At 46.6% G+C, this 25,264-nt stretch overlaps 1 protein-coding gene across 1 annotated transcript in view; it reads right to left on the bottom strand.

The window, feature by feature from the left end:
* Positions 1-335: 335 nt before the first annotated feature.
* Positions 336-25,264, bottom strand: part of CRY2 (cryptochrome circadian regulator 2) — a 37,910-nt gene continuing 12,981 nt past the window's right edge. The window contains 9 exon segments of the mRNA XM_048852713.1: positions 336-2,469; positions 3,029-3,170; positions 4,254-4,343; positions 4,862-5,064; positions 5,225-5,376; positions 6,216-6,527; positions 7,125-7,265; positions 10,697-10,785; positions 21,262-21,446. Coding sequence (XP_048708670.1) covers positions 3,031-3,170; positions 4,254-4,343; positions 4,862-5,064; positions 5,225-5,376; positions 6,216-6,527; positions 7,125-7,265; positions 10,697-10,785; positions 21,262-21,446 — 1,312 coding nt within the window. The 3' untranslated portion in view covers positions 336-2,469; positions 3,029-3,030.

Here is a 25,264-nt window from a genome sequence, read left to right as displayed (position 1 = left end):
ACCCTCCAAGACTGCCTGAAAAGTCACTACACTCTCATCAAGACCTAAAATAAACTGTGTACTTTGCCTCTCTCCTCCCTTCACATTTATGTTTTCTCAGATTGAGAGCTCTTTAATGCAGGTTATGTCTTGTATGGACCACACCTAGCCAACTGTGGGTGCAACGGCTGCCAGAATACAAATACTGGGGATGATGGAGAGGAGAATTGCACATATTCCCCTCCCCTGACATCCACAAAGCTTTGCAACAGGCTACTTGAAGACTTTTTGCCCCAGTACAGAAAGTCCCTCCAACCTACACCTGACTCACTTGAAATAAGTGAAAACGCAGCAAGTAGAGGGTTAAAGACATTTATAAAACAATGTCATATTTACAGATAAATGGTTGTATAAGCATGAAATCTTCCATATGACAGAAGTCACAATTTCTAAATTCTAAGTGTACAAAGTGCATTTCTTTCCCCTTCTCTCTGCAGCAGAGGACAGTGGTGTCTCCTTCCCCTAACCCCTACAGCTACTAGACTACTTTACCTCGGGGTAAAGATTTGGAGACAAAACCCCAGCTATGCTGAATTACTGCATTATTTCTAAATCCTCTCTAGAGAACATTAGTTTGGAAAAATAGACACCCAAACAAGGTCAGGAGGGGTGACTTAGTGTTTGCTTGGAAAATCTGGTCAATAGATTCCACTGGAAAAGGAAATCTGGGGTCAATGCCCTAGTGTTGTTAGTAGGAGGGAAAGATTATTTAGCCGCTGTTTAATAAACTAACTCTTGGTTCTTAAACAACTGTCCCACCTCCCCATATTGTAAACCTTTCAGATGCCCCTGAATCAGTTTCTACTTGTAACCCCAGCATCATTTATGACTTCAAAGTCTGGGTCCCAAAATTGAATCCAAATCTATTCAAGACGGGAAACTATGGTTTTCCACTGTCATGATAAGGGAGCAGGTTATTAGTAGGTGAAGCTATATGTGAACCTGACCAGCTGTTTCGGCTAGGGGCTAGGTCTGTGCTAAGTAGGGGTTTCAGACTGAATAACCATGTAGTGCCAAGAACAGCTACTGGAGACAATTCCTTATGAAGGCTGCAGGAACAGAAGCTCCTCTACTCTATTCCACGCATCATCTGGGGATGCAGCCTGAGGGCCTGCGAACACCCTATTGAAACAGAGCATGAAATACAGAACAAGACCAGGGGATGTATGGTTAACAACCTGTATGTCCTACAAAGCTGTCAGGTTAGAATACAAAGCACTGAATGCAGGTGTGTGGGGAAAAGGATGTTGTGCAGGGTACATGGTCACATGATTACACAATGCAGAAACCAAAAAACACAGATGCAAATGCACTGCAACCTACAGGAAGGGGAGCGGACATCCACAAAGAATGGGCTATGGAGCCCAAGGAAGACTCGCTTATAGAAGTTGCCCAACAGCGCAGCATCATTCTAATGGTGCATTCACTCCACGTCAGACACTGCACAGGTTCCACACTGGACATTGCTCACTTTTTGTTTGAAAGGTCTTCTTCTTAAGGAAAAAGTGCAAGAAGGGTAGAGTCCAGAGCCCAGTATGGCCAGAATGGTTTTCCCCACCAGGTGTAGCTTTCTCTGCTACTTAGAGGAGCAAATTTCTGGGAGAAAGCTTCACCTATGGTCAAGTCATAGGCTTATTTTCAGAAGAGTCAGCCTTCTCTTGAAATTTCGCCCCCAAGATGACCCCTAGAAGCAAAAGCCTGCTTTCAACTGCCTATTCTAGACATCTGCCCCATTTGAAGACTGGCCAGGGTCACGATCAGGCACCAGTATGAATGTTATTTGCTCAGTGAATCTTAAAGGGCTCCTGGTCCATGAAGGGTGGTCATGGTTACTGCCATACTGATGTCCCATTACTACAGCTTCATCTTTTTCCCAATCCCCCTACTTTGCTGACTGTCTCATACAGGTGGATATTTCAACATGCTTTGAGACTGGAGTTGTTCAAACAGACACCCCCTTGATGCTTGGAGAGTCATGCAGACAGAAGAATTGGCCTGTTTTGGGGGTGATAGACATTTCACTGCCTGCCACTTAATAGGAAGGGTGAATATTTTTTTTTGACATGCAGATACTGCTCCCTGTAATTATGCAGCAAATGGACCAGTGCATGAGAAAATGGGAAGGAAAGATACACCTGGGAGTGAATGGAAAAAAGAACTTCTCTTCCAATCTGGGCAGATTCCAGGTTTGGCCAAGAAGAGACAGGTTTAGGTCCCAGGGCTTCTGTATGCCAGTGAGCCAAAATGTACTCAAGCACAAGTGATGCAATATCTCTGTGTGGCATCCACCAGAATTACACATTCACACTGACACCCCACATTTTCAGCTGTTGGTCAAAAGCTTTGATCCCTCTGGAAGCAGCACCCCTCCACTGCTGTGGCGAACACTCCAGCACCCCAACTCTTCCCTTGTGATTCTCCCATCTCTGGCTGCAGCAAAAAAAGAGAGAGAAAGGAGCATTTAGGTATCAGTCCCCTTTACAGAACTAGAGCTAGAACAGAACACAGTCAGCTTCTCTCCAACAGGACTGTTGGGAGCATTTCAAGTGACGTATGAGGAACAGCATCTTGCCCCCACAAAGATGTGCTGCTCTCCCCCCCCAGCCTGCAACATTTGAAGCAGATTGGGACCAGGCTGTGAAGTCGGATTATGTTGGACAGCTGGTTCCTGTGAGAAGGGAGCAACACCCTGCAGAACAGGTCCATAGGTTAAAAGCAGTCTGTGTTTGCTAAATTAACAATGCTGCTGCCCTCTGATGGCCAGCTAAGCTAAAACCTTGCCAAGCAATATAGTGACATGACTATAAGAGACAGGAGACCCACTCGAAGTTACTTGGTAGAATTGTGGGGCCATCAAAACCACAGTAAGACAGTTTTAGATTTTTAAACTACTGACAGCATTTAAAGTTGGGCACCAACATCAAGAAACAAGACTGAGGAGGGCCACAGTCCTCCAATTATCCCAGAGCAAGATCATGGGGCTACTCACGTTCACAAGTTCTTGCTGGGGATCTCTGAAATGTGCAGACCCATCACTTTGGCTCGTTTGTACAACTCTTCAGTGCACAGCTCCTCTACTCCCTCATGTTTACGCTTTGGAGAGGTCTGGCCACAATGCAACAGCCTCTGCACTACAGAGGGAGAGGAGAGTCACTGCAAAGTTTCCTCTGGCCCTGTGGCTTCTCACATTTACTGCTTTAGGCATCTATGTGCCGAGACAGCAGGGGAAAAGGAGAGCCTACAATGCCAAAGCAACGGGAAGTGCAGCCACAACCTCCCCCCACTTTTTTTTTTTTTTTTTTTGGGACACACAAATGTTAGCATAGACAGGATACTGAATCTCAGCAACTCCAGCCCAGGACAATCACCAGAGTCTTCCTACTCTAGTAAAGGGCTAGTTTTATAGAAAAATTATTTCCAACTCCCCACCCCTCCATGTCCAGACAGGTTCCATAGAACTATAATCAGTGATTCTTTCTGGCATCATGTACTAGAGTTTTGTGGGCCTTTTAGGAAGAGCTCTCTTGGGAACTCCCAGCAAGTCTAAATTAAAGTGAATAACATCTATACCAGGCAAAACACAGCCCATGGGCCAGATCCGGCCAGTCTAACATTTCTGTCCGGCCTCCTCTGCTCCCTCGTGATCTCCGAGTCCGGGCCTCTAAAAGTCCCACGACACAGTGGGGCACTCAGGCATGTTGCCTGCCTGCTGTGGCCCCAGGCCGCCCCCGGAAGCAGCAAGCTGCTGCTGGCACATCTCTGCGCGGAGGTGGGAGAAGCGGCTCCGTGCGCTGCCCCCCTCCCCGCAAGGGGTGTGCAGAGACGTGCCAGCAGCAGCTGGCCACCGCCACTTCTGGGAACAGTGTGGGGCCACAGCATGCAGGCAGCCTGCCTGAGCACCCTGCTGCACTGCCAGCCAGGAGCCGCCTGTGGTAAGAGCCTTCTGGCCAGTGTCTGCACCTTGCACCCCCTCCTGCACCCCAACATTCTGCACCCAAACTCCCTCCCAGACCCCTGCACCCCCTCCATTAATATAGTAGAAATGTGTGGCCCTTAACTACTTGCCAAAATTCGTGGAGTGGCCCCCCTGTGAAAATTGCCCACCCCGATCTATACCATTTTACCTGTTCCTTGCTGAAGTAACGTTCTATCCAGTTATGGGCTCCAAGTGCCCATTAACTTGTCTAGGTAATTTACCAACAACTCCTGCTCACCTGTACTGGTGCTGCTGCCCTGGCCTGCCATTGTGTCTGTGACCGGGCTACTGAGATCTTCCACACAGGAAGGGACAGAGGCCAACAAACCTGGGAAGAGAATGATCACTGACTTCCACTGAGGAACAGGCTCTTGCTTTTCATAGGGAGCTCAGACCACGCAGAGTGCAAACACGTAGTGGTGCACGTGTCAATGAAAGAGGAGCGAGGTTTAAATCTCAGTTGGCTCAGTGCTTGCTGGGGACACAGGTCCTGGCCCCCACGATCCCTTCTCATTGGGATCTTATGCATGGGCTTTAGGAGTGAAGCACAGGGTTTCTCATCTCCAGTAGACTCCTTCCCAATTTCAGTTACCTGACAGCTACTCCCAACCTTCACAGCTTGCCATACTGAAATGCTCACGGTCTGTCTGCATTTCCAGGGAATGCACGTACCCTGAGAGAAACTTTGGGCAGAAGCCACTTCCTCCTGCAAAGGGCTGGTCAGGAGCACAGCTGCCATTTGCTGTATTATGAATTCCCCTCCCATCCCAACCATCTTCTCTACTTCAGCTGAGACAGGGTTAAAGTGCAAACTGCAGCAAGTGTCTCACAGCACCTCACACTTACAGAGGCCCCTGTAGCGTGACAGCTGCTGGTAGATCTGTTTCATGCGTTCAATGTTTAGCCGGCTGGTCTCTGCATGGTTCACCATGGGTTTGGGGTAGTCCACCCCAATGATGCACTTGGCTGCCTTCTGCACTGACTCAGGGGCATTCCATGGCTCGTAGATGTACCGTGAGGGGAAGCCTTTTAACTTGGGCAAATACCGCCTGCAGCACATAAAGAGATGACACCTTATTCAGAGTACAGCCACAAAGAGTTCGCAAGTATGGGATAAGCAACAAGGCAGCTACCCAGGCAGGCAGATTGTGAAGCTGTGTGTCACTGCCATGCTAGGATGTATGAGAAGCATCCATCCATATTACTCACCTAACATAGTCACCACTGGGATCTGTGCGGCGCCCAAAACCGACGGGGCAGTAGCAGTGGAAGAACTGCTGGAAAAAAGCACTGCATGAAAGCCACATCCAGCTGCCGGCGTTCACACTGAAATCTGCATCCAGCAGTAGCTCATCAAACACCTGCAGTAATAAGAGGGAAAGTTGGTGAGGGAACCAACCTCCAAGGGAAAGACCCAGCAGCAGGGAACACTAGAAGATAGATGCTAAGTATGAAGTTGAGGCAATCAGGAAACAAATCTCGGTAACTGGAACAAAAAGCAGACACCTGATCAATTAATCTACCATAGTTCCTTACATCTCAATCATTTCCAATGAGAAGCCTTGTCTGGTCATGTTTTCGAACACTACCAGTTAGCTCCTGCTGCTTTGGACTCTGCTGTACAGTTTTACTACAAGATTTGGACATCAATCCTAGCCTTGGAAGTGTAATGTAAGCATGCAGAATAGACACTGAAGGAGCACAACAGTTCTGTGCAGCAGAACAATCAAAAGTGAATAAGGGCTTTTCCTTCTAAGTCTCACATTATCCATCCCCCACTCTGAGTGGAAGCAGGATATTACTAATAACCCACTGAATTCCTGTCCAATTTAGTTCCTAGGAGTTGTGTATTCCAATTTCCACTGTCTATTAGTGTTTTCAGCCCCTTAGGGCAGGGATGCCTCTGCCTCCACTTGGGCTGGGGGCACTTTTTAGATAACAGCCCATATTAACCAATGGGTCCCATTTACATTTACTTAGTAACTGCAGACTCTCTCATCATCACTTTTAGGACTTAACTGAACTAGGCAGAAAAAGCCAGGCTTGTGACCGAAGCAAAGCCAGCTAGATCATCCTCTCTTCCACACTACTCTACATGCCAAATGATTGCCATGACAGAACTGCCATCCCAGCAGAATGTGCCAACAGGATTTTGCCCTCCCCATGCTCTGTTGCCTAATTCTGGAAATACCAGACTTACCCTGACTCCAGACTCCCAGCTGATCCAGAGGTCACCCCTGGTCAGGAAGCAGGCCACTGCATGCCTAGCCAGGTGGTGGATCCAGCCTTCTTGTTTCAGTTGGGTCATGATAGCATCAATCCAAGGGAAGCCTGTTTTGCCCTCTGCCCATTTTGCCAAGGCTTCAGGATTCCTGTCCCAGGGGATCTGGATGCAGATTGGGTTCCCCTCCATGCGGTCAAATTTGGGATTGTTGGTGGCTGCCGTGTAGAAAAATTCCCGCCAGAGAAGCTGCCCATATAGTGAGAGCGGTGGTGTATTGTTACGCTTCACCTGTGGAAGAGGAGAAACAGAGACAAAGAGATATTAGCCTTTCCCATCTCCTGTACCTGGGCAGCTCACCTCAACCCTCCCTCTGCCCCATCACTACAGGCAATTCCCACTCAGAGACCAAGACTGCTAGCAACATTTGGAGCTGTGGAGCTATCCTCTGATCAGCCCTTTACCAGACACCAGACTCATTGGGGCAGAAAGCACCTCTCTTTAATCTAGTCTGATATTCTGAAGGAACTGATCTCACCAGAACAAGAGGACATGCACTAGAGCCAACCTAGAGCTAATGATTATGAGGGCTCAGGCTTGAGAATCCAGATAATTACTATATTTTAAAAGTAGCTATGTCTACAAGAGTCTTGCCATTTTTGTAAGTTTCCCCCAGTAGGGGCAACTATATTTAAAGAGCTGAGCACTGCTTCATAGCCAGGGGAGTTAGGGGCAGGGAGGAATATCAACCTACAGCTTCTTGGGCCAGAAACAATGGAACAGGACAGAACTGCAAGGGAATTAACACAACCCGTCCTAGGAACCAGCCTGGCCCCAGGCCTGCCGGCTCTGGAGGAACCCCTCACCCTCCCATCCCCCTTTTCTCACCTTTTTATACAGCTCCCAGAGGCGGTAGTAGAACAAGCGGCAGGACAAGCAGCCGAAACGCAGATAGGGACTGAGCCCAGTGGGGCTCGCCAGCAGTGAGTTAGCGTTCATCCTTGGCCTTTCATAATTTGCAACCCAAGCCTAGGAGCATTTGGGAAAGAAAATGGGTTTCAGAAATGCAGCAGTCCAAGGAGCAGGCTGCTGGGCAGGGACACAACTATCTCTAGTAGGTTCATTAAAGCCCCTTACATTTCTCTGACAGGTTTCAGAGCAGCAGCCGTGTTAGTCTGTATCCGCAAAAAGGAAAGGAGGACTTGAGGCACCTTAGAGACTAACAAATTTATCTGAGCATAAGCTTTCGTGAGCTACAGCTCACTTCATTGGATATGTTCAATGGAAAATACAGTGGGGAGATTTATATACACAGAGAACATGAAACAACGGGTGTTACCATACACACAATAATGAGAGTGATCAGGTAAGGTGAGCTATTACCAGCAGGAGAGCAGGGGGGGCGGGGACCTTTTGTAGTGATAATCAAGGTGGGCCATTTCCAGCAGTTGGGGGGGGGGGAGAAGAAGGGAGATAAACATGGGGAAACAGTTTTACTTTGTGTAATGGCCCATCCACTCCCAGTCTTTATTCATTCAAGCCTAAGTTAATTGTATCCAGTTTACAAATTAATTCCAATTCAGCAATCTCTCCTTAGAGTCTGTTTTTGAAGTTTTTTTTTGTTGAAGAATTGCCACTTAGGTCTGTAATTGAGTGACCAGAGAGATTAAAGTGTTCTCCGACTGGTTTTTGAACGTTATAATTCTTGACGTCCGATTTGTGTCCATTTATTCTTCTACATAAAGACTGTCCAGTCTGGCCAATGTACATGGCAGAGGAGCATTGCTGGCACAATGGCATAGATCACATTGGTGGATGTGCAGGTGAACGAGGCTCCGATAATCTGGCTGATGTGATTAGGCCCTACGATGGTGTCCCCTGAATAGATATGTGGACACAGTTGGCAACGGGCTTTGTTGCAAGGATAGGTCTCTGGGTTAGTGGTTCTGTTGTGTGGTTGCTGGTGAGTATTTGCTTCAGGTTGGGGGGCTGTCTGTAAGCAAGGACTGGCCTGTCTCCCAAGTTCTGTGAGAGAGATGGGTCGTCCTTAGTTGGGGGCTCAAGATGATGGCTAGTGACGTTCTGTTATTTTCTTTGTTGGGCCTGTCCTGTAGTAGGTAACTTCTGGGTACTCTTCTGGCTTTGTCAATCTGCTTCTTCACTTCAGCAGGTAGGTACTGTAGTTGTAAGAATGCTTGATAGAGATCTTGTAGGGGTTTGCCTCTGTCTGAGGGGTTGGAGCAAACATGGTTGTATTGCACAGCTTGGCTGTAGACAATGGATCGTGTGGTGTGGTCTGGATGAAAGCTGGAGGCATGTAGATAGGCATAGCGGTCAGTAGGTTTCTGGTATAAAGTGGTGGCTATGTGACCATCGTTTATGAGCACTGTAGTGTCCAGGAAGTGGATCTCTTGTGTGGACTGGTCCAGGCTGAGGTTGATGGTGGGATGGAACTTGTTGAAATCATGGTGGAATTCCTCAAGGGCTTCTTTTCCATGGGTCCAGATGATGAAGATGTCATCAATGTAGCGCAAGTAGAGTAGGGGCATTAGGGGATGAGAGCTGAGGAAGCGATATTCTAAGTCAGCCATAAAAATGTTGGCATACTGTGGGGCCATGTGGGTATCCAAGGCAGTGCCGCTGATTTGAAGGTATACATTGTCCCCAAATGTGCACTAGTTAGGGGTGAGGACAAAGTCAAAGTTCAGCCACCAGGTTTGCCGTGACATTATTGGGGATACTGTTTCTGATGGCTTGTAGTCCATCTTTGTGTGGAATGTTGGTGTAGAGGGCTTCTACATCCATAGTGGCCAGGATGGTGTTTTCAGGAAGATCACTCATGGATTGTAGTTTCCTCAGGAAGTCAGTGGGGTCTCAAAGATAGCTGGGAGTGTTGGTAGCGTAGGGCCTGAGGAGGGAGTCCACATAGCCAGACAATCCTGCTGTCAGGGTGCAAATGCCTGAGATGATAGGGTGCCCAGGATTTCTAGGTTTATGGATCTTGGTTAGCAGATAGAATACCCCTGGTCGGGGTTCCAAGGGTGTGTCTGTGCGGATTTGTTCTTGTGCTTTTTCAGGGAGTTTCTTGAGCAAATGCTGTAGTTTCTTTTGGTAACCCTCAGGGGGATTATCACTACAAAAGGTCCATCCCCCCCCGCTGGTAATAGCTCACCTTACCTGATCACTCTCGTTACAATGCGTATGGTAACACCCATTGTTTCATGTTCTGTGTATATAAATCTCCTCACTGTATTTTCCACTGAATGCATCCGATGAAGTGACCTGTAGCTCACGAAAGCTTATGCTCAAATAAATTTGTTAGTCTTGAAGGTGCCACAAGTCCTCCATTTCTCTGACGGTATCCCTAGTGAACTGGCTTCATCCATTTGTTGGCGATGTTTCAAGCTGATCATTCCAGCACTCCCACAGCAGTGAGAGGCCCACAAATCACTTTCCACTCAAAGGGAATTTGATCTAGTCATGCTGATCTGGGAGGGAGCTATTAGCTCTTGTCTGCAGCATAGGTCTGGGCCTAGGACCTCCCAAAGGTACATCCTAGTACTTCAAGTACATCCAACTCTGAGCTGCATGAAGAGAGATCTTAACTGTCGCCCTGACATATGCAGCAGGTGACTCCAGGAGGAAAGACTATCATTGAACATGGCAACCTGCAATCACATAAAGCTGAGATTCAGCACTACCTGCGTATTATGCTGAAGTTTTACTTGCATCCTGCCATGCTGCATTGGGGGAAGTTGTGAACTGCACAATCATCATCAAGAAAGGCTAGCATTAAAGAGAACTCCGTCATCTCTGTCTGAGTAATTTTGTCTTGTATTGTTACTAGTAACACCTTATACTCCTGTTCTTATTGTTTCATTTACATTGTGTGAAGCAATAAAGAGAACAGGGTCAACAAAAAGTGTCTAGATATTACAATGAGTGGCTCAAGGTATAACGTGGCATATGTTGTATTAACAGTCCTCACATGCCCTGCCTGGGAAACGCCCGGCTGTTTGCACTTGTCCTGTTAGTGCACCTGCACAAATGTCTCCAAGTGAAGATTAAAAAGGAGGTGGAAGGCTGTCTGCAGCCAGCACTGTACCTTGATGGAAGGCTCTCTTCATCTTTGCTACCCCAGAGAGAATGGGGCTCAACACCCTTCATGCTCCACGGGCACAGCAACACCAGCATTGCTTAGCGAGTGAATTCCACCCCTAAATGCACATACATCAGTGAACTTCCACTACGGTTTGGGTCCTCTGAAGCCTAGAAGTGGGGAGGGCACATTCCCTATGCCCCACACAGCCTGGGTCCTACAGAGGCATTCCCATCAGCACAGAGCTGTGTCTGCTGCTACAAGCAGCAGAAACAAGGATGACAACCAGCATTAATATTCCTTAGCCAGAGGCCTCAGCATGCAGAAAGTACTATTTTCTGAGTGAAAGTGGGTTGGTTACCTTTCTTTCCAAATGCTTATCCAGCCGGGCCAAGGCCTCTGTCTCCCCTCCTTTCCAAACTGCTGGGGCAAGACAATCCGTGGGGAAACCTGAGAAGAACAAACAGGGTGGTAAGGCTGGAAGCCAACACTATGCAAAGAGCCCAGCAGGGCTCCAGCAGCAACAGTATCAGACTTGAAAAAGACAGCTCCTGAGTTCTCTGAACATTTGGTTTATTGTTGCTGCTCTGGTCCTTCTACAGCAAAGCAAGCATGACTGCTCTGACACCTCAGTACAGAAGCCTGTCCCCAAATTAAGTTCTCCAGTCAGCATTCTTGGGGCACCCCACCATCATTCATACACAGACCCTATCAATGTAGGGTGGTCATCTACTGCAGTGGTCTTCAAACTTTTTGGCTCGCGCACGCCAGGGTAAAGACCGGAAGACCTATCACAGATGCGCCGCCAGAGGGGAACACCAACCGTGGATGTGCAGAGCTACTGATGAAGAAAAAAACGGCGGAGTGTCATCCAGCGGTGCTCCTGCACACCCTTTGGGGGGGTGCGCACACCCCAGTTTGGAGACCACTGATCTACTGCATCCTCCATCAGGCTCAGTATCAATGATAAACCAAACAGCCAGCAGGGGGCATGCTGTATTAATTCAGATGGATTATATGGATCCAAACAGTTGAAGGTGTTGACATAATCATAATTACAAAAGCTAAGGCATAAAATGAGTTAAATCTAGCAAGGATCATAAAATGCAACAAGATGAAGTTCTTTAAATACAGTCAAGAGCAAGAGACAGACCAAGCGTAGGTCCTCTACTTAGCAGGGAAGGAGAGCAAACAATTGCTGACATCAAGAAAGCTGAAGAGTTTAATGCCTATTTTGCTTTAGTCTTCACTAAAAAGAAGAATGGTGAACATATAACTCAACACAATTAATATTAACAACAAGGGGAAAGAAACGTAAGCCAGAATAGGGAAGAACAGGTTAAAGAATATTGAGATAAGTTAGATGCATTCAAGTTGGCAGGACCTGATGAAATTCATCTTGGTACTTAAGGAACTAGCTGAAGCAATCTCAGAACCATTAGCAATTATCTTTCAGAACTCCTGCAGGACGGGTGAGGTCCCAGAAGACTGGAGAAGGGCAAACATAGTTACCTGTCTTTAAAAAGAGGAACAAAGAGGACCTGAGGAATTATAGATCAGTCAGCCAAACTTTGTTACATGGAAAGATACTGGAACAAATTATTAAACAATCAATTTGTAAGCACCTAGAGGATACCACCATTATAAGGAATAGGTAGCATGAAGTTGTCAAGAACAAATCATGCCAAAGCAACCTAATTTCCTTCTTAGACAGGGTTACTTGCTTAGCGGATAGCAGGGAAGCAGCGGATGTGATGTATCTTTATTTTTGTAAGACTTTTAACAGTCCCATGAGATATGGTCATAAACGAAGTAAGGAAATATGGTCTAGATGAAATTACTATAAGGTGGGTTCACAGCTGGTTGAAAGACCATACTCAAAGAGCAGTTATCAGTGCTTCACTGTCAAACTGCAAGAGCATATATAGTGGGATCCCGCAGCAGTCCGTCATTATTCAATGTTTTCATTAATGACTCAGATAATGGAGTGGAGAGTATGCTTATAAAATTTGCAGACACCACCAAGCTGGGAAGGGTTGCAAGCACTTTGGAAGACAGGAGAACTCACAGCAACCCTTTTTTCGCAAACTGGCCTGAAATCAACAAAATGACATTCAATAAAGACAAGTGCAAAGTACTTCACTTAGGTAGGAAAAAATCAAATGCACAAACTGGAAAATAATTGGCTAGGTGGTGGCACTACTGAAAGGATCCTGGGATTATAGTGGATCACAAACTGAATATGAGTCAATGTGATGCTGCCGTAAAAAAGACTAATATCATTGTGGGGTGTAGTAACAGGAGTGCTATATGTAAGACATTGGAAGTAACTTTCCTGCTCTATTTGGCACTGGTTAGGCCTCAGCTGCAGTACTGTGTTCAATTCTGGGTGCCATACTTTAGGAAAGATGTGCACAAACGGGAAAGACTCTAGAAGAGAACGACGAAAAATGATCAGACATATAGAAAACCTGACCTATGAGGAAAGGTTAAGAAACTGGGCACTTTTAGCCTTGAGAAAAGGAGACTGAAAACAGTCTTCATATATGTTAAGGGCTGTTATAAAAGATGACTGTGATCAATTATTCTCCATGTCCACTGAAGGTAGTTCAAGTAGTAATGGGCTTAATTTGCAGCAAGGGAGATTTCGGTTACATATTAGGAAAAACTTTCTAACTATAAGGGTAATTAAGCTCTGGACTAGGCTTCCAAGGGGGGCTGGGGAATCCTTATCACTGGATGTTTTTAAGAACAGGTTGGACAAACACCTGTCAGGGATAGTCTAGCTTTACTTGGTCCTGCCACAGCACAGAGCGCTGGACTTGACTTCTCAAAGTCCCTTCCAGAGCTACATTTCTATGATTTCATAACCCAGTCACTCTCCAACATTAAAGAATTTTAAACAAGTTTAGGGATTTGTTGTACAGAAACCACACCCTGCTTAGCACCATGGCAAACACACTATTAGAAATCCCTCTAACCTTTTATTAAAGATACAAGAGAAAAAAGGAAAAAACAGTTAAAGCATTTGAAAAGTAAGTATTGAGTAAGGTTTTCATTTTAACATCCCTTGTTCACTTGAGCTGGGGGATTTTCCTTCTAAAAACTCTCCTTGTTTGACAGTGTTTTAGATTGTACTAAAGATGGTAATAACTGTCCTTTTGGGGAGATGGACCAAAGCTGCTGCTGTTAAAGTCAGATCCTGTTTTCTAGAAGACTAAACACAAACTTACACAAAATGAGAGAAAAGAACAGCAAGGATAGAAAATGCAGCTTCTATATCTTATGTTGACTCTTGCACCCTCACTGCCGATAAAAATACAGACACAGCACCCGGTCTTATCAGCCACTCCAAGACCTGGCAAAGTTGTACCAACACTAGGCTGTTTAAGACATTGCATTTAATTGGCTCTTTCTGGTCACAGGCTTACAGCAGCATTACAAAATACAGTCTTCGCTGGCTAAGCCAGACTCTTGTAAGAGAGAAGGATGAAGGAGAGTGATAAGAAAGAGAAGAAAAGGTAGGAAAGGAAAAGGACAGATGGGGGAATGTGGTGGAGACAAAGTCTCACATCCCGGGTGGTGTTTGGGATTCAGCTGGAGGAAATGGCTGTGTCATCTCGGTCCCTCCCTCATCAGGACATCTCTCAGGATCACGATGCCCAGGTGGGAGTAGCAGCCATGATGATGAAACACGCTCCAGTAGCCAATTTTCCTTCCCAAAGTCTCATTCTTTAGGAACCCAAAAAGGAGTGATGGGTGGAACAGCCTACCCCCTCATTGTTTAGTCCACCAGTTAGGTCCAATAGCCAATATACCAATTTTGGATTATTAGTTTTCTGGTTCCACACTTTTCTTGTGAGTTGTATCAGTAGGCCTTTTTGTTTGGACTAATTCAGTCTGTCTCGCTTTTGCACCTTTTCCGACCACCATTTGTTGTTATATGTTAGCGTGACATCTTATGAACTTACACTCACACTTTTTACAGTTGAGCTCACAATTAGGGTAAATCTGGGAGGCCCAATTATTACAACAGGCACCTCTGCCTTATCAGATTTGCTAATCTAGGAAATATCTTCCAGCCAACCCAGAAGTATCCCATCACATAGCCAGCAAATCAAGGGAGACTCTTAGTTTCTCAATCTAGTACTAGTGAAGATACAGGACTAAACAGCACTGAGCACCTACGTCATATTAATCCCCAGAACAAATACAATATGGGCAGCAGCAATGCAGTTTTCCTATGCAGCTCCCTGTTTACAAAACCATTGCGGAGTTCAGATTCAGATAAAAATGAAGAATGTGACTATCCTCAAGAGCCAAATCCCCCATTATTTTCATATATAAGGGCTTCTGCCGAGTCCTACGAACTTTTCACACAGCCCTCCCCGTCCCAGCCTACGTAGGCAGCGTCCCACAGTACCCAGATACTACTAGAAGGCTGACAGCTGCACTGTTATCTACATATAAACAATACTCCTAACATAATCAATAACCTTGCCCTTTGCTTACGTTTAGGTTCAGATCCTTGATCTGGGGTGGGGATTTGTGCATCACCCTCTGCCTTGAGCATTCTTTTTTGAGTAGAGCCATCAGCAGCTGATGAGACTGAAGCGGACAAGCATGGAACTGTGAAGCTGGCAGAACAGGTGGCAGCTCATGCCAAGACCACTAGGCCTCACTGAGCACTGACAAATTCATAGCTAGAAACCAGCCTGGCTTATCTGAGCGTTAGCATGGTTAAAATAGATGTTAAGTTTATAAGAATGCGTTTAGTGGTTAGACTTGATGAAATGTTTATAGGATGCTGCATGTACTGATCTGACTTACAACATCTGTACCTCTCAGTATAAAGTTATATTGAGTGTTTTCATTGTAAACCTCTTGCTGTGTAACACAAGAAACAGGAAAGAAGCATTAAATAAATGTAAGTGCTGGGCCTGCATTGAAACCAAATGAACCATTTGAAACAAAGGACAAAAGACTTTCTTCCCACCACAACCCCAAACGATGAAGAGGAGATGGCACAAACAGTCCCATCAGTTTGGGCTCTGAGGGAAGAGAATACAAATCCCTGACGAGAAGGAACTGGATCATTATGCTGCTTGGAATTTGGAGAGGGAACTATTTCTAAGCATAAGCAAGGGATCCCTAAGCTGCTAGGCTTGGGTTAGCTTTAGAGGACATAAAAGCTTGCATATCATAACATTTTCTATCACCTTTTGGAATCTAAGCCCCGGTCTACACTAGGAGTTGGTCGAATTCAGTAGCATTAAATCGATTTAACCCTGCACCCGTCCACCCAACAAAGCCCTTTTTTTCGACTTAAAGGGCTCTTAAAATCGATTTCATTACTCCACCCCCGACAAGGGGATTAGCGCTGAAATCGGCCTTGCTGGGTTGAATTTGGGGTACTGTGGACACAATTAGACAGTATTGGCCTCCGGGAGCTATCCCACAGTGCTCCATTGTGACCGCTCTGGACAGCACTCTCAACTCAGATGCACTGGCCAGGTAGACAGGAAAAGGCCCGCGAACTTTTGAATTTCAATTTCCTGTTTGGCCAGCGTGGCAAGCTTCAGGTGACCATGCAGAGCTCATCAGCAGAGGTGACCATGATGGAGTCCCAGAATCGCAAAAGAGCTCCAGCATGGACCGAACGGGAGGTACGGGATCTGATCGCTGTATGGGGAGAGGAATCCATGCTATCAGAACTACATTCCAGTTTTCGAAATGCCAAAACATTTGTCAAAATCTCCCAGGGCATGAAGGACAGAGGCCATAACAGGAACCCGAAGCAGTGCCGCGTGAAACTTAAGGAGCTGAGGCAAGCCTACCAGAAAACCAGAGAGGCGAACAGCCGCTCCGGGTCAGAGCCCAAAACATGCTGCTTCTAGTACCCCCCGAACCCACCCAAGGCTGCCTCCCGGACCCGCTGGGTGGAGAAGGGACCTCTGGTGAGTGTACCTTTTAAAATACTATACATGGTTTAAAAGCAAGCATGTTTAATGATTAATTTGCCCTGGCATCGCGGCTCTCCTGGATATACTCCCAAAGCCTTTGCAAAAGGTTTCTGGGGAGGGCAGCCTTATTCCATTCACCATGGTAGGACACTTTACCACTCCAGGCCAGTAGCACATACTCGGGAATCATTGTAGAACAAAGCATTGCAGTGTAGGTTTGCTGGCGTTCAAACAACATCCCTTCTTTATCTCTCTGTGTTATCCTCAGGAGAGTGATATCATTCATGGTCACCTGGTTGAAATAGGGTGCTTTTCTTAAGGGAACATTCAGAGGTGTCCGTTCCTGCTGGGCTGTTTGCCTGTGGCTGAACAGAAATGTTCCCCGCTGTTAGCCATGGGGAGGGGGAAGGGTGGAGGGGCTAGCCACACGCTGGGGGGGAGGCAAAATGTGACCTTGGAACAAAAACATGTACTATGCATGTAATGTTAACAAGGTTTACTGTGAAAGAGTGTACACATTGTTCTAGAAAATGCATCTTTTTAAATACCACTGTCCCTTTTTTTCCCCCCTCCACCAGCTGCATGTGTTTCAAGGATCACAGGATCTTCTCCTTTCCAGAGGCTAGCGAAGATTAGAAGGTGGAAAAAACGCACTCACGCTGAAATGTTCTTTGAGCTCATGCTGTCCTCCCACACTGACAGAGCAGACACGAATGCGTGGAAGCAGACAATGTCAGAGTGCAGGAAAGCACAAAATGACCGGGAGAAGAGGTGGCGGGCTGAAGAGAGGGCTGAAGCTGAAAGATGGTGGCAGCATGATGAGAGGAGGCAGGATTCAATGCTGAGGCTGCTGGAGGATCAAACTAATATGCTCCAGCGTATGGTTGAGCTGCAGGAAAGCAGCTGGAGCGCAGACCGCCGCTACAGCCCCTGTGTAACCAACCGCCCTCCTCCCCAAGTTCCATAGCCTCCTCACCCAGACGCTCAAGAACGCAGTGGGGGGGAGGCCTCCGGCCACCCAGCCACTGCACCCCAGAGGATTGTCCAAGCAACAGAAGGCTGGCATTCAATAAGTTTTAAACTTTTAAAGTGCTGTGTGGCCTTGTCCTTCCCTCCTCCACCACCTTTCCTGGGCTACCTTGGTAGTTATCCCCCTATTTGTGTGATGAATTAATAAAGAATGTATGAATGTGAAGCAACAATGACTTTATCGCCTCTGCAAGCGGTGATTGAAGGGAGGTGGGGAGGGTGGTTAGCTTACATGGAAGTAGAGCGAATCAAGGGGTGGTGGGGTTTCATCAAGGAGAAACAAACAGAACTTTCACAGTGTAGCCTGGCCAGTCATGAAACTGGTTTTCAAAGCTTTTCTGATGCGCACCGCGCCCCTGACCTCTGTGCTCTTCTAACCGCCCTGGTGTCTGGCTGTGCGTAACCAGCAGCCAGGCGATTTGCCTCAACCTTCCACCCACCATAAACGTCTCCCCCTTACTCTCACAGATATTGTGGAACGCACAGCAAGCAGTAATAACAGTGGGAATATTGGTTTCTCTTAGGTCTAACCGAGTCGGTAAACTGCGCCAGCGCACTTTTAAATGTCCAAATGCACATTCTACCACCATTCTGCACTTGCTCAGCCTGTAGTTGAACAGCTCCTGACTACTATCCAGGCTGTCTGTGTTTGGCTTCATGAGCCATGGCATTAAGGGGTAGGCTGGGTCCCCAAGGATAATTATAGGCATTTCAACGTCCCCAATTGTTATTTTCTGGTCTGGGAAGAAAGTCCCTTCCTGCAGCTTTTGAAACAGACCAGAGCGTCATGTACCTTTCCCAGCCATCCCACGTTGATGTTGGTGAAACGTCCCTTGTGATCCACCAGTGCTTGCAGCACTATTGAAAAGTACCCCTTGCGGTTTATGTACTCGCCGGCTTGGTGCTCCAGTGCCAAGATAAGGTATGGGTTCTGTCTATGGCCCCACCACAGTTAGGGAATCCCATTGCAGCAAAGCCATCCACTATGACCTGCACATTTCCCAGGGTCACTACCCTTGATATCAGCAGATCTTTGATTGGGTTGGCTACTTGCATCACAGCAGCCCCACAGCAGATTTGCCCTCTCCAAATTGATTCCTGACTGACCGGTAGCTGTCTGGCATTGCAAGCTTCCACAGGGCTATTGCCACTCGCTTCTCAACTGTGAGGGCTGCTCTCATCTTCGTATTCTTGCACCTCAGGGCAGGGGAAAGCAAGTCACAAAGTTCCATGAAAGTACCCTTAAGCATGCGAAAGTTTCGCAGCCGCTGGGAATTGTCTCAGACCTGCAACACTATGCGGTCCCACCAGTCTGTGCTTGTTTCCCGGGCACAGAATCAGCGTTCCACCGCATGAACCTATCCCATTAGCACCATGATGCCTGCATTGCCAGGACCCGTGCTTTGAGAGAAGTCTGTGTCCATGTCCTCATCACCGCGCTGACATTGCCTACTCGCCCAGTTTCGCTTTGCCAGGTTCTGGTGCTGCATATACTGCTGGATAATGCATGTGGTGTTTAATGTGCTCCTAACTGCCAAAGTGATCTGAGCGGGCTCCATGCTTGCCGTGGTATGGCGTCTGTACAGAAAAAAGGTGCGGAACAATTGTCTGTCATTGCCTTGACAGAGGAAGGGGCGACTGACGACATGGCTTACAGGGTTGGCTTACAGAGAATTAAAATCAATAAATGGGGTGGCTTTGCGAGAAACAGAATGGCCCCCTCAAGGATAGAACTCAAAACTGGGTTTAGCAGGCCGTTGATTTCACGGAGGAAGGGAGGAGAAAACGAATACAAAACAAATCTGGTCTATTTCTTGTTTTGAGCCACTTCATCTATCTTTATAGATGTTGCTGGCAGCAGTCCGTGCAGTACGACTGCTAGCCATTGTCATCTCCTGGGTGCTCGACAGAAGACGGTGCAGTATGACTGCTGGCCATCATCTTCTGCTGGCTGCTGATTAAAAGACAGTGCACTGCCGGTAGAACTCAATCGCCATGAGACGAAACTTAAAAGGGAAATGACCTGGCTGAGTCACTCCCATGTTTGCCCAGGTGCCCCTGACCTCATCGAGGTCGGTTAAAAGAGCACCCAGGACTATGTCTATGACGGCTACCAGTCATACTGCACTGTCTGCTGCCAAAGGCAATAAACTGCTGCTGTGTAGCAATGCAGTACCGCGTCTGCCAGCACCCAGGAGACATACGGTGACGGTTAGCTGAGCGGGCTCCATGCTTGCCGTGGTATGGCATCTGCACAGGTAACTCAAGAAAAAAGGTGCAAAATGATTGTCTGCCCTTGCTTTCAAGGAAGGAGGGAGGGAAGGAGGGCCTGATGATATGTACCCAGAACCACCCGCGACAATGTTTTAGCCCCATCAGGCACTGGGATTTCTACCCAGAATTCAAATGGGTGGCGGAGACTGCGGGAACCATGGGATAGCTACCCACAGTGCAACGCTCCTGAAGTTGACGGTTGCCTCGGTACTGTGGACACACTGCCGACTACATGCACTTACAGCATTTGTGTGGGGACACACAATCGACTGTATAAAAACGCTTTCTACAAAACCAACTTCTATAAATTTCAACTTAATTTCGTAGTGTAGACATACCCAAAGACTAACTCAGTGATACTCTGACATCAGTGGTTCAGGAGCCAAATTTGAGATTAACATTATGCAAAAGAGCCACAGTAGTGTGAATTCATTATTTACTATATATTAAAAATTATTCTCACAGCAAAATGACTGACTAAGTATTATTTTGTCAATTACAATTGATTAACATAATAAAAGCACCCTGATTGGTTGTTAATTAAATCAGTGTTTTAATACCATGTGCTGCAAAGAGCCACTTGCGACTCCTGAGCCTCAGTCTCACTGCTGGAACTCATGTGTGTATAGGTTTACCTACTTTAACTGTGTAAATAACCCATTCCTTTTTCTTAGTTAATAAATTATAGGATTGGCTACAAGTGTTGTCATCGTGTGAGATCTAAGATGTAACTGACCTGAGAAAAGCGACTGGACCTTTAGGCTTGGGAGTAACTTGAATACTGTTGTGATTTTTCGTGTAAAGGATCATCTATGACAAAGGCAAGTTTGCCTGGGTGGCAGGATAGATAGTACCTAAGAGGACTGTCTTACTTCATGGTTAAGTTGGTTAAGCTATAATGCTTGAGGAGATCACACTTGTTGCTTGGCTGGTGAAATTTAAGTACAGAACTCTCAACCTATTTGAGTGAGTGCGCCCTGCTTCTTGAAAGTCTGTCCTGAGGTTGGCACGCATGCTTGTGAACTACTCCAGATGGTCTGACAGGAACGATTCATACATATTCTCTCCCTCCCCTCTCTACCATCAATTTCCCTCCTCCAAATCAAATCCAAGCACTTACACAGCTTGGAAGCAAACACCGATTCCCTCAACACCAATGGGTACCTAAGGGTGAATGGTAGCAGTTTTAACAAAAACTTTTGTCTCTGTGAGTCTCCAAATTAATCCTTTTTAGTCACAGAGAAGCAAGTGTAATAGTCTCAGCTTAGCATGATTAACACTCCCGGATTCGTCACAAGCAGCCTGTCAGGGACCAGAATAGCAGAGGATGCAGTGGGTCAGGACTGAGCAGCACTGTGAGGGCCCCAGGGCTGAAAAAGCAGGCAAAGGATTGCAGCTCACACCTGAGAGGTATCAACGAAGATGTGGGAAGGAAGGAGGGGAGTTTGCACTTAGAATCAAGCATAACACAGACAGATGGACAATCAGTGGCTCATTTTCCCAAATTCCATGACTCACTGAGTGTACTGCTCCCAAGGCTGTAGCCTGCCCAGATCAGATGAAAACAGTGAAACCATTTTGGAAGCATTCCTGCTGGCAGAAACATTCTAATAGAGTGTGTTTGGTTGGCAGTTAAGCCCCCTCAGCCCTAGACACATACCCAGCTCCTCCAGAGATGGGACTCCATACGTGTCGTCATGATTCTCCTGGATCTCTGATTTGCATTTCTCCATCTGCTGGCTTGTTATGCTGTTCACTGGCTTCTTGGGAAATTCCATGCGGCTAATGATCGTCTGGAAACGCTTGTATGTGAGAGGTGGTTTGTGGCCATTCAGCTCGATTATTCTAGACACACAGGCCCAGGAGACAAGAGTTGGAAAACAGCTTTATTCTCATGGGAGAAGTGGGGGAAGACCACTCAAGCACTAGCCCCCTTGGACTCAGGGACATTCTTTTCTCTGGATAGAGAAATCCCAGACAGATTCACCCTCCTCCATTTGGATCTGTCCCCTCAGCGAGGTATTAAAGAAACTCCAGGCTAACCCCATTTCCAGGAAAAGACATCTCAGCCTACACCAGTCCCCACGCCATGGCCTGCTCCCAGAAAAACCCAAGCCTGAAACAATCTGTGCCCCCACCCAAAGTGAGATACCCAACCTACAACAGTCACCCTCTTTTCTATTGCTCCCCCAGATGAAAAATACTAGTTTATTTGTCCCACCCTGCACTCTCTAGATCAGCAAAATCCAAGTTTCCATTATTTCATGTGCTCCCCACCCATCTTTGAGAAATCCCAGCCTGCATCTAGCCCCCACCCTGCACTAGACAAATCCCAGCCTGTGCTTGTTCCTGTTTCCTCCACACTAAAAAACAAAAAAACAAACCTCAGTCCATCTGTCACTCTCCCCTCCTCTACCCCCTCAGAGGAAAGAAAGCCCAGTGTGCCTCACTCCTCTCCTGGGAGTAGAAAAATCCCCATCCCTCCCCCACCCCACCTGATCACAAGCAATTCTGTCACATACTCAGTATGTCATTTACTTTTTAGTGTTCTAACTCATTTCAGCTCAAACCAAGAGCACAGGCAGCAAGGTAGCCACAGCTCCCTTCTACCTTCCTAAGTGCCCACAGCCTGCCCAAGTCTCTACTGGGGAATAAAATGTGATGCTTCCCAGAACAGGTGTCTCCCTCCCCAGAGCTAAAAAGAATTTGGAGAAGACCGCTTGGCAGAGTCTCCATGAGTAGAAACAGGGGCATTTTTCCTCACCACTGTCCCCAGCATACTGCCAGGAGCAGAAGAGTTAACAGGAAAACAGGGAGAGCTTACAGTGCCAGGTTTATGTAAAGCTGAAACAGCCGAGCCAGCACTCCTACAAGAGCACTTGCAGAAGCTCCACCCCTCCCCATCCCGATAGTCAACACCTTATGCAAGGACTGAGCTTGGAGCCTTGTGTTTCAGGAAATGCCATGTGCCTCCCTTCCTCCCCATCAGCTGCACGTGTAGAGGGGAGGAGCTCCATGCTCGCCTGGGGCCTTCACAGAGCAGCTGGTCACATGTGATACTGCGTGATAGGTCTTCCCAGCTCTATACAACAGCCAGAAGGAAGGAGGCTGCTCTCTAACAAATCTATCATAGCTGCTGCTGCTGCTCAGATCTAGGTCATAAATGCCAGGACCTCTCGTGCATACTGGGAGGGACAGGGAGCCTTTTAAAGACAGAGCATGGTCATGTTAAAGAAAGATTTTCAACAGAGACTCCCACCACATTCCTTCATGTGGATAAAACAATGTAAGATACAGGGTAGGAAACACTGAAAAGGAGGAAGCTTTTGCTGGTATATAGCAAAGTCACCCAAACAAGCCCTGTGCAGCTTGAAGGAAGCGTTTTCTTCCCTGCACCCTTCAAAAAGTAATTCAGAAACTTCCACCCTTATGAATACACCCTCATCCCCTACAGTCTTCCCCATTTTTTGCACTATGCCACTTGCCCCCTGGAACTCCACACTGGAAAGAGGTAGGAGAGAAAGAAACCTGAAACCTTCACATCTGTCCCTCCAATACGTTGTAAGAAGCTTCCCAGTACATCTACATCACTGATGTCAAGGCCTCATGCTCCCAATTACAAGTACAACAACTGCTCCTTCAACAGGTTTGTGCCAAAGTACAGTTTAGTACTCCTGAGAGTGACAATCCGATAGTGTTGTGCAAGTTTCCCCTCTTCGCCAACTTCTGCTCTACAGAGGTGCCTCAGCCATGCCTTATCACACTACCCATCCTCTTTCATATATGTGTTGATGCACTCAGTCTGCAGTCCCCTCTACTATCCAGTCCTAGGATTCCCACCCACAGCTCTGGCAACGCCCTTTAATCATGACAGTAGCAATCCTCTAGTCACAGGATCTGCCTTGACCAGAAATTGCAATTTGGACCAAACTGTGGCTTTTGTGATGAGCCCTCCTTTCACTAGAATTTAAACAAGGATGAAAACCTTCTGTGCCTTCTCTTCTCTCAACCAAGCAAGTTACTGGGGCAGGCTTAGGAACAGAAGCCTTCCTAATAGATGGGGCATGGATGTCATCTTGTATATATTTTTACAGCACCTAGCACAATGGTTGGGGCCTCCAGAGGCTATTAGTGTCTGGCACTATCCCTTGTCCACAGTACTACTTTGCCTCAGGGAGGAGGGCAATCCAGACCTGAAGAAGCACATTTATGACAGTTCGGTGAATAGGTTATCATAGGCAGTTTGTCGTAGCCCATGCAAGGGCCTTCCCAGATCTCTTTTTACAGCAGCAGATTTGAGTACTATAGCCCCACAGACTTTGCTTCTGAGTCAATCACCCACAAAAGCCATTTTGCTGGTTTCACCTTCTTCAGTGGCATCATTCCACTGGCTGGCTTGCACATGGGAACCCTTCTTGTGTATGATGGAAAAGGACATGTTCACGCATTTGCTGTTTGTGAGGATGTCCTCAGCCAACACTTGAGGATCATGCTGCTCAACTGGCAACACAGGTTTGGATAGGTTGGCAAGCCATCTGTGACTGCTTGGACTACTGTGATAGCTAGCTTGAACAAATGAAGCTGTCTACTGTTCAGTCTCCCCATGTCAATTTATTCAACTACTGTGATACAAATACTGGATGAGCTCTCCAAGGTATGGACTGTGCATTATTTATATGTACAGTGCCTAGTACAAGGGACCCTCACTGGGTTTCTTCAGGTTCAGAGAGGAAACTGGAAAGTAACTGCAATGTACAGACAGTGTACAAAGGACAGACTATTCCATTCCTCCACACAGTACCAAGGCAAACATTATATAAAAGACTACCAAAGGTTAAGAGGTGCCTTGATCAAACTGTAAGTACCTACAGAGGAAGAAGATATCTGATACCAGAGGGCTTTAATTAAGCAGGCACGCTTAAACTCCAAAGGCTGAAGGCTCAAGTCAGAAAAATTCAAATTGGAATAAAATGCAATTTTGACATTGAGGGTTATAATATGTTGCCAAGGGATGTGAAATTCTCCATCACTTGGTGTCCTCAAATCAAGATTATGCCTTAAAAAAAAAAAGAGACATCTATTCTAGCTCAGGTTTCAGAGTCGCAGCCGTGTCAGTCTGTATCCACAAAAAGAAAAAGAGTACTTGTGGCACCTTAGAGACTAACCAATTTATTTGAGCATAAGCTTTCGTGAGCTACAGCTCACTTCATCGGATGCATTCAGTGGAATATTCTAGCTCAGCCACTTGTTATTTGTTTGATGCAGGAGCTGCCAGGTTAAAATTTATGGCCTGTGCTATTATAGGGGGTCAAACAAGATCATAATGCTCCTTAACAGAACACTTTATAGATTTTTATTTATTTATTTTAAGGCCAGACCTGCCTGGCCTGGAATTAGGGAGAAACTCTCACAATGGCCATCAGCAAGTCTGGACTATGAAGGATTTAGATCCCAGGGGACAGAAAGCAGGGAGACCCAACTGGAGGAAGAAAATGACCTGCCATCAATCAGAAGGGAATTGTCAGAGCAATTGAGAGACAAGGACTTAGGCCACACTGAGCCAACATCTAAGCTGTTATCTTTTCAATTTGAATTCAATCTGACTGTAGTTAGTGTTCACTGGGGATTGTCAGTTCTAAAAATGGGTTACACCATTTATGCTG

This window comes from Caretta caretta, chromosome 6 (assembly GCF_965140235.1).
Source record: "Caretta caretta isolate rCarCar2 chromosome 6, rCarCar1.hap1, whole genome shotgun sequence".
Classification (NCBI taxonomy): domain Eukaryota; kingdom Metazoa; phylum Chordata; order Testudines; family Cheloniidae; genus Caretta; species Caretta caretta.
This window is presented reverse-complemented; position numbering and strand designations above follow the sequence as displayed.